Raw genomic sequence first — 15,051 nt, 5'->3', positions numbered from 1 at the left:
TGATTGAAACTGTAAGAGAAAACGGCAGCTTTGAGCAAGCCAGGATATTAGTTTACAGAGGCTGGTAAAATTATATGTCTAACATTAAAATGTTGGTGACACAATAATTTCATCCTAATGGTACTGACATATTCATAGGGTTAATTTTTGAGACAAAATGTCATGAGGTAGTCATGATTTTGCAAATATCCACCTTGTAGTGCAGTTTCCACAAATTGTTTTAAAAATGCACTCACCCTACAACCATTACTGATGAGTCAAGATCTGCACAAATTGACAGAAACACTGAAGCAGCTCCACATTTTATTCTTATTGTCATGTATGTCCTATTTGTCAGGTGACAGAAGAACCAACACAAAGCTCAGAGAGCAATGGTGATACAAGATCACAGGTGAAATTGGATGATGACTTGTTGGTTCATTACTGTATTTGAAGCACATGTGTGACTGCATGTATTTGGAATGTCTCACTGTTATTTATCAGGTGACAGAGGCAGCTCTGCCATGTTGTAGCTCAGACAGAGGTGAAGAGGCAAGGTCACAGGTGACTGACTGATGATTTGGTGCTATAGATTAAATAGTATTTATTATCATGACAATTGTTAGGCTGCTGATGTAAACTGATTCATTAGTGTATACTTGACAAAGAATCTGAATTGACATGTCTCACTTTTTATATGGCACGAATCAATGTGTTATTTTATCAGGTGGCAATATGTCCTAGTGCAGTCAGAGGGGAAGAGCCAGGGCCAAAGGTGAGGCACATCAAGCACAGAATAATAATTGTAATCTGAGGATAAAACGCATGTACTGAGGCTGAAAGAAGCTTCAGTGCTCTCAGAAGACTAAAAAGATGGCTAAGGTTAACAATGACTCAAATGAGATTAAAGAATGCTGCTGTATGCCATGTCCACCAGGAGAGACTGGACAGTATAGATGTAAAACAAATATGCCAGCAGTTTATCTCAGTTAACGAGAGGAGCAGGCATGTGTTTGGCTCCTTCACATAGTGGACATTGAGTTGTTGTGTGGGACACCAGTAGTATTAATGTCTGTTGCTGTAACAGTAGTTCATGTTTAGAATAGAAAATCTCAGCTCACTGATTTGATCGGGGCAATAGTGCCTAAAATGTTGCATAATTTTGCTGAGAGATCTTTTACTTTGTGGTAATCTTAGATGAGTAGTTTTATGGACAAAAACCACCAGGTCATTCAGTGTTCCCTTAGTGCCAAAATATAACAGATGTTGGTGTACTATAACTGAAGTAATGATGTTAAGTCCTTAAAGTCATATTCTTTTATTGTCATGACTGTATTTGAAGATATTTTTATTTTTGTATGATACCTGATTTATATGGATTATGGCTGAAGTAAACTAAAGCCTAAAATACTTAGTCAGTCATTTGTTTAATAATTCAACTATGAATTGTGATTTTAAATGGTTTAAAAGCATGTAGAATAGCATATGTAGGCAAGTATATTTCTCCTCTTTTTATTAAGAAGCAAAAACAAAAAGGAAAAAAAAAGAAACAGGGCAGAGTTCGGTGGTTGAATCATCCGTCCCTACCAATGCCAAAACCAAATCTATGCCCTTGGATACAACTTTTGCTTTTTCAATAGGAAGAGGGCCATGTGACACATCAAACTTAGTGGTAATGTCACAAGAAAAACAATGGTGTGCTTGGTTTCAACGTAACTTTATTCTTTCATGAGTTATTTACAAGTTTCTGACCACTTATAAAATGTGTTCAATGTGCTGCCCATTGTGTTGGATTGTCAGTGCAACCCTCTTCTCCCACTCTTCACACACTGATAGCAACACCACAGGAGAAATGCCAGCACAGGCATCCAGTATCCATAGTTTTAGGTGCTGCACATCTCGTATCTTCACACCATAGAGAATTGCCTTCAGATGATCCCAAAGATAAAAGTCTAAGGGGGTCAGATCGGGAGACCTTGGGGGCCATTCAACTGGCCGACAACGACCAATCCACTTTCCAGGAAACTGTTCCTCTAGGAATGCTCCGACCTGGCACCCATAATGGGGTGGTGCACCATCTTGCTGGAAAAACTCAGGGAACGTGCCAGCTTCAGTGCATAAAGAGGGAAACAAATCATCATGTAACAATTTCAAATATCCAGTGGCCTTGAGGTTTCCATTGAGGAATTAGTTGTACCAACTAATGCCACTCTCCAGTGACATGCGGTGACAGCCACTGATGCTTCTTCATTAGTGACAGTTTTCTTGCGTCCACATTTTGGCAAATCCAACACTAAACCAGTTTCATGAAACTTTGCAAGCAGTTTGCTAACTGTAGCATGGGAGATTGGTGGTCTCGTAGGGTGTCTTGCATTGAAATCTGCTGCAATGACCCGGTTACTGCGTTCACCAGATATCAACACAATTTCAATCCGCTCCTCACGTGTTAACCTCTTCGACATGTCAATGGCTGTGAACAAAAAGAAACTTGTAAATAACTCATGAAAGAATAAAGTTACGTTGAAACCAAGCACACCATTGTTTTTCTTGTGACATTACCACTAAGTTTGATGTGTCACATGGCCCTCTTCCTATTGAAAAAACGAAAGTTGTATCCAAGATGGCCGACTTCTAAATGGCCACCATGGTCACCACCCATCTTGATGAGTTTGCCCCCTCACATATACTAATGTGCCACAAACAGGACTTTAATATCACCAACCATTCCCATGTTATTACGGTGTATATAAATGGCCCACCCTGTACATATTATTTTTATGTCACTCTTTTCACTTACTTTAAAAAAAATCTTTAACATAATTTTTTATTATGTTATTTTATTATTGTTGAAAGTAAAAAAATTCTCTACATCAAATTATAAGAGCTCCAACATGGGCATGTTACTTTTACTTTGGAATGCCTGTCTGATATAAGAAGAGTTTCTTTTTTGGGGTTTATAAAAACTCATTTTTGGGTTTATAAAAACTCAAAACATTTACTGTCATGCAATATCATGTCTTGTTTTACCAAAGATGTGATAACATAACAGCAATATAAATTTATTATTATATAAACATGTATAAAATTACTAGTGTTAAACATTGTCTTGACTTCTGTGTCACCCCCCCCATGAGTACTATTTTTATTTAGAGCAGAAACTACTCTGTGCATTCAGAACAGTGAGGGGAATCCTGAATCTGTCTGACATTGAAGCTGTAACTAATGGCTGTGAGAGGTTTTGGAAGTTTTTCCATGTTAAGATTGCTCACATTAGATCAATTTTTTTCCCTTTCCTGATACTTCGTTAAGCAGTCCAGTGGTCAGGAACACTCTTGAGGGACTTCATATGGTTTCTGTTGCTAGACTAGGTGAAATTGTAAATCATATGAAACCCTCAGTTAGTTTTGTGGTCTAATTTCTGCTTTTTTCTGCTTAACCATTTTGCTCTTAGTCTCAAGTAGAGCTTCCACAGATTGATTTATTTAATTATTTTTGTATTGTTGCATTGTTAACTTACGTTGTGTACTATGCTTGCAGGTGCAAAGCACTTTCAGATAATACACTTGCATTTATATAATGCTTTTCTAGTCTTATTGATGATTCAAAACACTTTCAACTACACATTTATGCAGGACTTTATTCTATAAACTTCAACTACCTTACATCCGTGATCTGTTTAGAATCACCAGTGCACGAACATGCATGTCTTCAGAGTAAGGGAAGAAGCTGGAGTACCCAAAGAAAAATATGTGAACTCCACACAGCTAAGCCCAAACCAGGATTTAAGCCAGCTGTGAGGCAACAGTGCATCTTCACTTGGGAGTGAAGAGATTTGGGACAGGAGTGATGGGAACACATATAGTTTTACCTTTACCACTGTCCCATTAATAATGCACACAGGTATGACATTTTCCTTGATTTGACCTACACTGGTGGATTTAAAGTTAATTTCAGTCGGGACAGGTCAAATTTGATTGGAGCAGTCTCAGTGTACAGAAATATGTAGCACATAAATTTTAAAAAATATTTATTTTTTAAGTTTTAGGATCCCTAAAACATAAAAAATTAATATTTTTTATACCTTAGGAAAAGTCATCCAATTTCAAAATAAAATAATTAATATTTATTCGTTTAGTCACATGTAAAAATTGACCCAAACAGCAGTCTGTGTCAAAAGTCTCAAGCAGACACAGCGCCACCCTGCGGCTGCCTGAAGACTTTACAGTGATCCAACGGTTCTTCGGTTAGGAGCACAGACGGCTTTTATTTTGAAACAAACCGCGTACGGGAAGTCGGAGGGGAAAATCAGCTGGACTCCGCGGAAATCACCAACAGGAGTATTTTCCTTTTATTTAGCTAGCTAACCATCTGTCAACTCCCATTTCTCCCTCCCTTCTTTATTGCTGTCAAACCGCCACACTGGCGATGTCGGAGTCGTACGGTAAGATAGCACTTTTGACCTGTGGCCACCGTTATCATCCTCCCGTAGCCTCAGAGATGGGATGGGGCAGGTGTGCCCAGAGAGCTTTTTCTCATCGTAAACAGATAGCTGACAGGCTAACCGAGCCGCCGCTGAAGGCTGCTGGCCTTAAAAGTTGCCTCGTCAGCGTAAGGAAACCCACAAAGGCTGTACAGCAGAGTTTAGTGTCGCCGTGTGCAAAAAACGTACCCACGGTACAAGGTTACAAAGCTCCCCGGAGGGTATCGTAAAAGACAAGGGAAGCTGACACCTGGCTGGGGCTTGGTGCAGCTGTAATATCTGACTGAGCTGCAACATTACAGTCATATATGAGGCATTGTTTTCTTAGCTTGACCATTTTACACCAAAATAATGATTATTTTGCTAGTTTAGTGGTTTAATTGTGGAGAAATTCCTCCGCTGCACAGAACAGCTGACTGTAGTTTTTGTTTGCCTACATCAAAGCCTCCACAATATTTTCTTTGTGGGGGGGGGGGGGGGGTACTTAATTTTTTGTTTGTTTTTCATTAGGATGATACCTATATCAATATTTGAAAGCTATAAAATCAAGCAAGTAAAGCCATGCGCTGTTTGTTGTTAAACATCAGTTTATTATGGCCAAAGCATCACAGTATTGTGCAGCATATGCTTGAGCCTGACTGATAAATTGATTTTGGGAGCCGATGTGCACAGTTTGTCACAGTTATATATCTGAAACCCATTTAGAACACCTGCCAAGAAAATTAAAGACAAAAATCAAATTTCTAGTTTACTACTCTTAAAATCATTCTGTAATCCACAATTTAGTCTGTGCTGGACTGTGGTGATGTGGTGATATGATTTGTCTGCACCTTGATTTTTGCATTGTATTTTATCGCAGGTGATTCTTTTCTGTCTCGTATGAAAAAATGTACTTGTCCTCTTTAGCTATAATAATACTACAGGAGTATATGCTGGTAAATGTGGGTGTTTGCAAGGCTACTGCAGAGATTACTGGATTTACTGGACTTCATAACAGTGACGGTAACTCTCACCACTCAAGTGGGGGGAAAACTAAATTTAAATGAGCTACAAAATATATGAAGCTACAGTTTCTGATTTCTCTAGAATATTTTGAAAGGTCATGTTTACGGAACTTGAGCCACACCCTCATTTGTTTATATTTTGCAAGGAAAATAAGAAATAGGTGCAGCACTTTCTTTGAAACATGCAAAAATATATGGAAATACAGAATATAAGGCAAAAACAGAGTTTGTAATGAGTGTGAAAGTCAGGATTTGGTATTCTTCAGCACAGCCTGAACTCTGTTAGACAGGTTTTTGTAATTTCTTTTAAGTACTCTTCAGGAATAGTTCACTGGACTTCTCAAAGGACATTCAAAGCTCTTCATTGGATTTTGACTGCCTTTATTTCTGATTTCTATCAGGATGATCCCAAACTGCCACTGAGTTTCACTCCAATTCTTGTGTAATTTGGCATACCTCAACCTTTTCTCCCTGTTTCCTTTCCTTAAGAACAACTGAGTTTGTAGATGGATCAACTGAAGGATGAGTTTTATCTCTCAGGTCAAGTTATTACAGTTCACTAAAACTAAACTAAAAAAATAAAACTGTTTTTTAAAGATGGACTAACTGACATGACATTGACTAATTAAACTAAACTTATTTAGTTTGTTGTCACATGTAGCTTCATTAGGCCTTGGTACATTTGGTTATTAAGGCTTGGAATGACTGTGAGCTAACTGCCTGTGTTTGTATTATAATATCTGTTCTGAACCCCTGAAAAGCACAACCCAGATTACAATAAATAAGAAAGCTAGCACTGAAGCTAAACACTAAAATGAAACGAGCAAACTCACTGTGGAAATGAAACTAAATTGACAAGAAAAACGAGCTGGATATACCAAACTAAGACTACAGTAACTGAGCTTTTCCCACATTTTTCTTGTAATTTCCTGTCGTTTTAGCTACCGTCTATAGCAACTAGTTTCATATAGTCTGATAATAATAGCCCAACTGATGTAATGTGTGTCCTTGCTTTTCCCTTTGCAGATTTCCTCTTTAAATTCCTGGTGATTGGGAATGCTGGAACGGGAAAATCCTGTCTTCTGCACCAGTTCATAGAGAAGAGGTGTAAGTCTGAAAGATCCATTACACTCCTGACTGTTTACTGCAAACTACAGCACTACATCAGGGAATTTCTTCAGGCAAATGAGACAGTAAATATGCCAGTAATTTCCACATGTTAAAGATTCCTAGGATGGAAATCAAGATTTCAACATTTTAAGTCAATATTTCATGAGTGAAATAAGCAGTGAAATTAATGGATATGACTGCATTCTTAATCCATGGATTTAACTGTGTGCATTTATACTTGCATTCTGAGTTTTATAGGCAAAACTAAGAAATCTGTCCTGTTAACTTTGGGTTAAAGCTAAGCTTCTCAGAGCTGACACGCTGGAAAGGGGGTTGTGTTAGATAAGAAAAGCATTTACATTTCTAATATTGTTGAGGATGATCCACTGTAATGACAAAACTATTTGCTCGTCCACCTTCACACTCATATAAACTTGAGTCTCATCCCATTCTTAATCCATTGCGTTTAATATGTCAGCCCACCCTTTGCAGCTATAACAGCTCCAGATCTCTTCCACAAGATCTAGGTGTGTGTTCATGGGAATTTCTGATCATTCTTCCAGAAGTGCATTTGTGAAGTCAGACACTTATGTGGTTTGAGGAGGCCTGGCTTGCAGTCTCTGCTCTAATTCATCCTAAAGGTGCTCTGTTGGGTTGAGGTCAGGACTCTACAGGCCAGTCAAATGCTTCCATGCCAAACTTAATCATTTATGGACCTTACTTTGTAAGTAAACATGTGCAGTCATGTTGGAGCAGGAAGGGGCTATCCCCAAACTGTTTCCACAAAATAGGGATCATGAAATGGTCCAAAGTGTCTTGATATGCTGAAGCATTAAGAGTTTGCAGTCAGACAAGTGCTGTTCTCTTGGCAACCACCAAACTCATACTTGTCCACTGCTCTAGTGTCCAGTGGCAGTGTGCTCTTTACACCACTGCAACCGACGCTTTAAGTTGTGTTTGGTGATACATCGCTTGGATGCAGCTGTGTGGCCATGAAGCTATCTATGCACTGTCCTTGAGCTGATCTAAAGGCCACATGTAGTTTGGAGGTCTGCAGTGATTGACAAAATTGACTTTTTTATTTCTAGACACTGTGTGTGTGAGTTGCTGTCGTTCTTAAATGCTTCCACTTTGTTATAATACAACTAACAGTTGACTGTGTAAAATTTAGTAGTGAGAAAATTTCAGACTGGACTTGTTGGGCAGGTGGCATCCTATCACAGTACCACGCTGGAATTCACTGAGCTCCTGAGATCAACCCATTTTTATAAATGTGTGTAGAAGCAGTCTGCAGGCATAGGTGCTTGATATTTATACACCAGTGGGATTTGAAATGACTGAAACACCTACATTCAATGATTGTGATGGGGGAGTGAATGCTATCGGCAATATAGTGTATGTGAAATTTGCCAGTCTGAGCCAATCTGATATATTGACATGTGGTCAATTTCCCCTTGTTTTTCTTCAGAATGACTTTCCAGTTCAAACATGTAGAGCTCAAATACTCCAGTGTCAACTTGCCATTGTGTAAAGTAGAGCAGTGTTAGTGTGTGAGCAGAGTCAGAGGTGAACCGATTTACTGGAACTGCACAGCAGCAGGGGAGGAGTGGGTGTCAGTAGAGATTGGAATGAAATTTCATATTCACAGATGCGAAAGGAGGCAAAAGTGTGAGTGACATCAAGCTACATCACATTTTACACCAGGTTGAACCACATTTTAAGGCATGAAGGGATACATTTATGAAAAAACAACTTCTAAATGTGTGATTTTTATGATTGGTTCTGTTTTTTAAGGGTGAAACCAAAACCTACAACCAGACTTCAGGAGAAAAACTTCAAAGAAAATCATTGTCTCATCTACACATGCTGAAATTGGCTTATTTTTCATTGAAGTGCAGAAGCAACAGTTGTTTTCCTTACAGCCACACAGTGATAATCATATCATCCCTATTAATCCCCCTTATTTAATAATATTAATGCATTTGCATGTTTTATGTATTTATTTTTTTTCTAGTCAAGGATGAATCTAACCACACAATCGGAGTCGAGTTTGGCTCTAAGATCATCAGCGTGGTCAACAAAATGGTCAAGCTTCAGATTTGGGACACCGCAGGACAAGAGAGGTTCAGGTAGGAAAAAAGCCCAACGTGAATATGCACTTGGCACACAAGTCATCTCTGTTATGCTGCAGACATTCAGCTAGCAGTACTATAGCTTAAAGACCAGAGTAACAGACACGGGAGTTTTGGAAGGTAACGGAGAGCTCAAAAAGCTGTTATTAAACTCGGCTGCCTAATTGATGTCCTGAGTAAAACAGGAATAGTTTTGTTGCTTCTGATTATTTTATTTATTCAATTTTCTGCTATAGCTGCTATAACAATTTAAGGCGAATCTGGTGAAGATATTTTCCAGAATTGCTTTTTTTTTTTTTTTTTTGAGGTAGCACACGCCAGGAATTGGTTCTGTTGTTTTGTCCTGGCTAAATGCAGCTGTCTGAACAGAGGGTGCACTGAGCAGCAAACATGACACCCACTCACTAGTGATGCATGCCCCAGACGGTTAGGTCTGTCTGTGCATTGCCACAATCCAGCTCACGTGGACTGTAGAGCTAGCAAGTTAAAGACCAACCTGATTAAACTGCAGCAGACATTTAAGTAGGTCTCTACAAAGTTCAGGAGTTAAATGGTTTTTCACACATGCATTGATGTTTTTTCTTTTCTTCAGGGGGAATGTATTGTATACTTCCTGATTGTTCTCAATGTATGTCTACTAATCTGTGTGTGTCTGTGTGTTAGGTCTGTGACCAGGAGCTACTACAGAGGAGCAGCAGGAGCCCTGCTGGTCTATGACATCACCAGGTATCACACAATGTGATGCTAGGCTTTTCACATTTCTCTAATTTGTTCCTCCTCCTCTCCTCTCTCCACCCTCTTGCCTAAGACTAAAAGGAATTGAGGATGCACAAACTGAGAAATATGATAGGCTCTGTGTTTCAAGCCTCTAATTTATTTTTGTTTTCTAATTAGCTTCCACATCTATTCCAAACTGTAACATGTCATTACCTGCCATCCTTTTTATTATTATTTTTTGTTGCAGTCGAGAGACGTACAACGCTCTGACCACATGGCTGAGTGACGCGAGGATGCTGGCGAGTCAGAACATCGTCATAATCCTGTGTGGGAACAAGAAGGACCTGGATGCTGACAGGGAGGTCACCTTTCTGGAGGCTTCCCGCTTCGCTCAGGAGAACGGTAAGACCAGCAGCTGATTATTGGGAACGATTCCTGTTGTTGTTGTTAGATGTGTAGACCATCAACTTCAAAGAATTATTGAATTGTTATTTATTATAGTGTGTTCATTGTAAACTGATGTAACAGAACTGATGTTCCTGGAAACCAGCGCTCTAACAGGGGAGAACGTCGAAGAGGCCTTTGTCCAGTGTGCTCGGAAAATCCTCAACAAGATAGAGTCAGGTATGAGCTGTAGTCAACACCCTTACCTGTGTGTGCCCCAGCGCTTATTCTGTCAAACCACATCGAACTTTAACAAAAGCCTTTTGCAAACTTATATAGATGATTAAAGCCTTTTCTTAACTGTCAGTAAACTAAGCACAATAGGTGTAAGTTGGTTATCTCGCTGACTGTTCACTCATGTGATCTCTTGTGTTTCAGGGGAGCTGGATCCAGAAAGGATGGGCTCAGGTATCCAATACGGCGACGCTGCTTTACGACAGCTTCGCTCTCCTCGTCGTGCTCAGCCACAGGGCACCCAAGAATGCGGCTGCTAGTGGACGTGTCCTGTAACACATACAGACGAGGTGAGGGGGTCCTGAGTCTGTACTGTCTACACAGCATTAAAATGAAAAGGTGTCTGAGGGCTTTCAAATAAGGAGAACCTGTGTTTAGAAGCTGAAATTATGCCTTCTGCTCCCCGCAGTGTCTCTCAGATGTGCAGACTCAGTAATTCTATATTTAGTCAGTGCCCATTTTTGCTTCTGCGCACTTGATCCACCCATCATTTGAAAGGAAGCCTTCATTATGATTGTCCAAGACAGTAATCATGAAGGCTGTAATCATTAAATAGTGGCATAAAGTAAAAGGTGGATGTATGTTATTACCTACATATTACACAATAAGATGAACGTAGAAATTCTGGTGTCCATAACTATTTGCACCAGACTTTGGCTGCACTGATGCCTGATCGCTGATAGAAAGTCATTACACCACAGTTCCAGCTGCAGTCTGACAGTTTTCCCTGTTTACATGTCAGATTATTGCTTTTGCCTAGATATTATTATTATTGTTGTTGTTGTTGTTATTGTTATTGTTGTTGTTATTATTATTATTATTATTAGCATCAGAACACTATGAAGCAGTTTTGCTGATTCCTACATGAAGTCCAGTAAGCACTCCTCAGGGCGCTAAAAACCAGACCAGCGGCAGATATTTAAAATAGCTTGATTAATTGTGATGATCTCATCTATGACTCTCGAGTAAGTGGAAATGTTTAATGATTCAAGTTTTCTTGGTTTTTTTTTTTTTTTAATTCTCATTCCAGCACATGTATTTACATGAAGTGGAATTACAGTTTTTATTTTTGGTCCCTGTTCAGGCCAATGAGGATAAAACACATCAAGAGCGACAGAAACAAGAGCAAGAAGTATATTTACAGTGTAAATGACAAGTCAGTTTCCAAGTGTCAGATTGTGTGCGGTGGATTGTAGCTGAGGATCACCAGAGCTGAAGAGACTCCAGGGAGAAACGATCACTGAGTCTTGTGGTTCTGCTCTGCTGGGTCTTTAAAGTTACTGGAGCCTCTTTTTCTGGAACTGCTGGTGTTTTACAATGAGTCAAAAAATAATTTGAGAGAATAACCTTAATTCAATTTAGACGTAATGTTTTTTTTTTTCAGTGGCAGATTCAATTTTTTTTGTAATAGCTAGTTGGTCAAAGCTCTGTAATTCTTTCTTGCTTCATAATGATGAGAGATGATTAAGATAACCTTTATTAACCTTTATTAGTCCCACAAGAGGGAAATTTGTTAATTACTGGGTGGACAGCCTGATATTGATAAGCTTTTGTATATTTCTGCAACATCTGTGTGTTTTATATGCAGGTTTGTGAAGACCAGGAGAAAAACAGCCATGTGAGACCTGATAACGTGGGGTTCAGATCGCTACGCTGGTGACTTCTCCCCGACCTTTGACCCCTAACCTTTGCACGGACCCCTCAGAACCTTGTTGCCATGCAGATAGCTCAAAAGACTTCCCTGTCACGCCCCCTCCCAGAACTTAAAGATCTCCAAGGTAACCAGAGATCAGCCAACAGTCTGCTCTTCTATTGGACCAAACTGTCCCTCCAACCAAGACCACCCCCAACACTTCTCTCGTCCACACACCTGCCAACCCAGATTACCACATTTTAGATTTCCCAGTCGACCCTCCAGCTACTTAAACAGACATACTAAATACAGATTTTTGGAGCAAGCTCCACAGACCTTTAGATTGAGCTAAACTAACTGCCCCCTGGCTCCAGTTTGATACTTAGTGCACTGATGCGTGGTCTTGATTTTCTCAGAAAAATTTTTTTCTCGTCTTGTGGAAATATTCCTTCGACCACATGCTAATTTAAGTCCCTTCCCTTCCACAGGTCTTCTGCTTCTCTTGCTCTAATTATCTGCTAACTCCATGCTTGCATTTGCAAACACACCACTAACAGTATCCTGTGTAGCTGTGCAGTTTGCACTTCTTGTGTGCCACCTCCACTCCCTTTCTTCACCTGATATCACTGTTTGTATTCTTCTTAAAATATCCAGACCATCATTGCAACTGAATAATTATGCATAGGATGTGATGTCATGGGTTTGATGTCACAGGAGGAAAAAAAGATGAGGTTGTGGTGGATGAATGGCTCAAATCTGAGTGTTGAAGTGGATGGGATGAGAATTGGCACCCTCAGATCAGACCCCAGGCTGTAAAAGGGTGAATTACCCGCTCTCAGCTGAGACTGAAGCAGATTAATCTACCTGTCCTCACCTGTGGCCACAAGCTGCGGGTGTTGAACTAAAGAATTAGTGGACGAACAATCCCCAGCTGTAGTGTATGGGGTCTGTTAGAGATAGAGTAAGGATCTCAGTCAGTAGAAACACTGCTCCTCCATGTTGAGGTGTTTGATGCATGTCCTATGGGCTGTTGTCAGACAAGCTGTTGAGATTGCATCTCTCAGCTGGACCATTAAAAACTGTGGATGCTGGGAACAGGGAGGTCTAGGCATCTCTGCTTACACTGCTGCTCTCATGGCCTTCAGCAGGAAATGAGTGGATGAGAAACACTTAATTTGTTTCTTTCAAGCAAAAGCAAACATGGAAATATTTGTACTTCCATGACCTGTTACATTTTCATTGTAAAAATGTGTTTTGAGAAAGGGGAAAAATACCGTATTTTATTAAAATTAGCAGAAACATGGATCTTTTCCTAAAACAGAGTCTTTAACGATGTTATTTCTCTATTAAAAAGCATGACTAATCAGTAACAGTGATGGTCCCAGGGCAACACCTTAATATTGATATGATATTGCAGGAAATACACACACACTTTTACATCCCCCTTTTTCTCTCCTCCTCTCCCCTAAAGCATCCCTGTACCTGTACAGTGTTTCTGTAAATAGTTTGACGCATGTTTTCTCAAACAAAATATCAGAGTATTTCATTATGAAGAGATATTACGTGTATATTATAATAGATATCATATTCAGCATCTGCTTCGTGCTCCACTGCATCATTATCATTTGAAGCAACTATACACTGGCAACTTGTAGCAGGATACTAGTGATGGGCAGTACTCAGTATTTTTATTTTTTTTGTTAAACAGGACAAGCTGATTCAGATTTTATTATGAATTATGAGGGGAAAGATTCTGAAACAAATTTTTATTTGTTGTTTTTGGGTTTTTTTTGACAAGCTCACAGATAATAAACAGAGGTAGCCTGACATGTTCTGTGTAGACACTGGGCTTTCATTTGTGTTAAATGAAGGTACATCTTTGAATTCACAAGTCAGCAACCGCAACTGACTAAAATGTTGGTGTAAAACTTTCTTTATCCAAAGTTTTCCACTCAAGTCTAATGACTGACCTGTCGTACATAAATGTTGCCTGTTTACATGAGTGCTGACTGCTGCCAGATGTGGGGTCATACTAACTTGTTGGTTTTTAAGTTTTAACGATGGTTTGAGGCTTATCCAGTGTGTGCTTTACTCCTTGTTATCTCCTGTTGTTAACTTTGACCGTGTTAAGTCGGAGGAAACGATTATGAGGCGTGTTTTGCATCAGAGCATTCACGCGTCGCATCAGCTCAGATATACTTTAGATCAGGGGTATCAAACCCATTTTACATTTTGGGCCACATATAGCTCAATTTGATATCAATTAGGTCAGACCAGTAAAACTATCGACTAATAACATATAGGCTTACAGTTGAAAAAATAAAGGTGTAAATTACAGGAAAACCACTGGCAGTTCATTACCTCCCAGTTATCTACTTATCATTTAATTAAAAAAACAGACATTTTCTGTTAACTTACGATATGTTTTCATTTCTATAAGGAAGCATGGAAAAAAGGTTTTCTGTTATGTGATGGAATCTAACAATAATAAGAGAGTCCAAAGTTTATGCCCTTGTGAAGATTTCACATTTTCCAAAGCCATACGAGGGGCCTTCTCTGGCCCCCGGGCCATACGTTCACCTTCCCCGCTTTAGATGATATTAGCCATTTTAAAACGCGGATTTTGAATCAGACACTTCAAATGTTTCCCATCCTTCGGTGTTTGATATCTGATGGTGGCTTTGGTTGTTCTCTATCATGTGTTTTTCTCATCAGGTCATTTGTTTGTATTTATGTGTGTCCTTTTTTCCTGTCATTATGAATATCATAGATTTATAATTTATTATGTATGATAAAGGCATATGTTTTTAAAATAAATACTACTACAAATCCAGCATTGTCTTCACTAAACGAGACTTTTTTACCTACAATCTTTGACCAAGCAGAAACCATTTCAATGAGCTCTGTGAGCTCTGATGGATGGAGTATAGTCAAACGTAAAATCAGAGGATTCCTTTTATTTGCAACAGTCATAGATTCAGTAAAGGGTCATTCAATATAAAATCAATCAAGTATGAAAAACGTTCCCACTTTGACAAACTTGTTTTGGATTTAATCTGAAATGTTGCAACAATGATATAGAACGTGTGAACACCAGTGAAGTTTCTCAGTTTCACAGCTGTAATGTACAGTACTGCATGTGCATATTTACTGCATTTCAATAGCAGTCCTCTAATCTTCTTGACCACTTATGGAACTTTAGATGTCTAGTGTCAATGTTGAAAAGCCTGCTTAGCTTCTGAAATCAGATGAGATAGAGTATGTCCAGAGCAAAGCTAGGAGATGAGCCTGGTTATCAAACAGTAGGTAAAACAGATC

At 39.2% G+C, this 15,051-nt stretch overlaps 1 protein-coding gene across 2 annotated transcripts; it reads left to right on the top strand.

Annotated features, from left to right (window-relative positions):
- Positions 1-4,250: 4,250 nt before the first annotated feature.
- rab4a (RAB4a, member RAS oncogene family) lies at positions 4,251-14,566 on the top strand. 2 transcript variants are annotated; one of them, XM_085267765.1, is made up of 8 exons: positions 4,251-4,420; positions 6,490-6,570; positions 8,588-8,702; positions 9,369-9,431; positions 9,670-9,824; positions 9,951-10,046; positions 10,245-10,390; positions 11,689-14,566. In XM_085267765.1, the coding sequence occupies exons 1-7, from the start codon at positions 4,405-4,407 to the stop codon at positions 10,358-10,360; spliced, it is 642 nt and encodes a 213-aa protein (XP_085123891.1). In that variant the 5' UTR covers positions 4,251-4,404; the 3' UTR covers positions 10,361-10,390; positions 11,689-14,566. The 2 variants fall into 2 exon arrangements, with proteins under 2 accessions (XP_085123891.1, XP_085123885.1); XM_085267759.1 differs by lacking the exon at positions 4,251-4,420 and adding an exon at positions 4,970-6,003.
- The last annotated feature ends 485 nt before the right edge of the window (positions 14,567-15,051 follow it).

The sequence above is a fragment of the Mchenga conophoros genome, linkage group LG1 (assembly GCF_057382185.1).
Source record: "Mchenga conophoros isolate Kocher_MC1m ecotype Shallow Benthic linkage group LG1, M_conophoros_male_GT1.1, whole genome shotgun sequence".
Classification (NCBI taxonomy): Eukaryota; Metazoa; Chordata; class Actinopteri; order Cichliformes; family Cichlidae; genus Mchenga; species Mchenga conophoros.
Note: the sequence above shows the minus strand (reverse complement) of the source record. Positions and strands in the feature narration are given on the sequence as shown.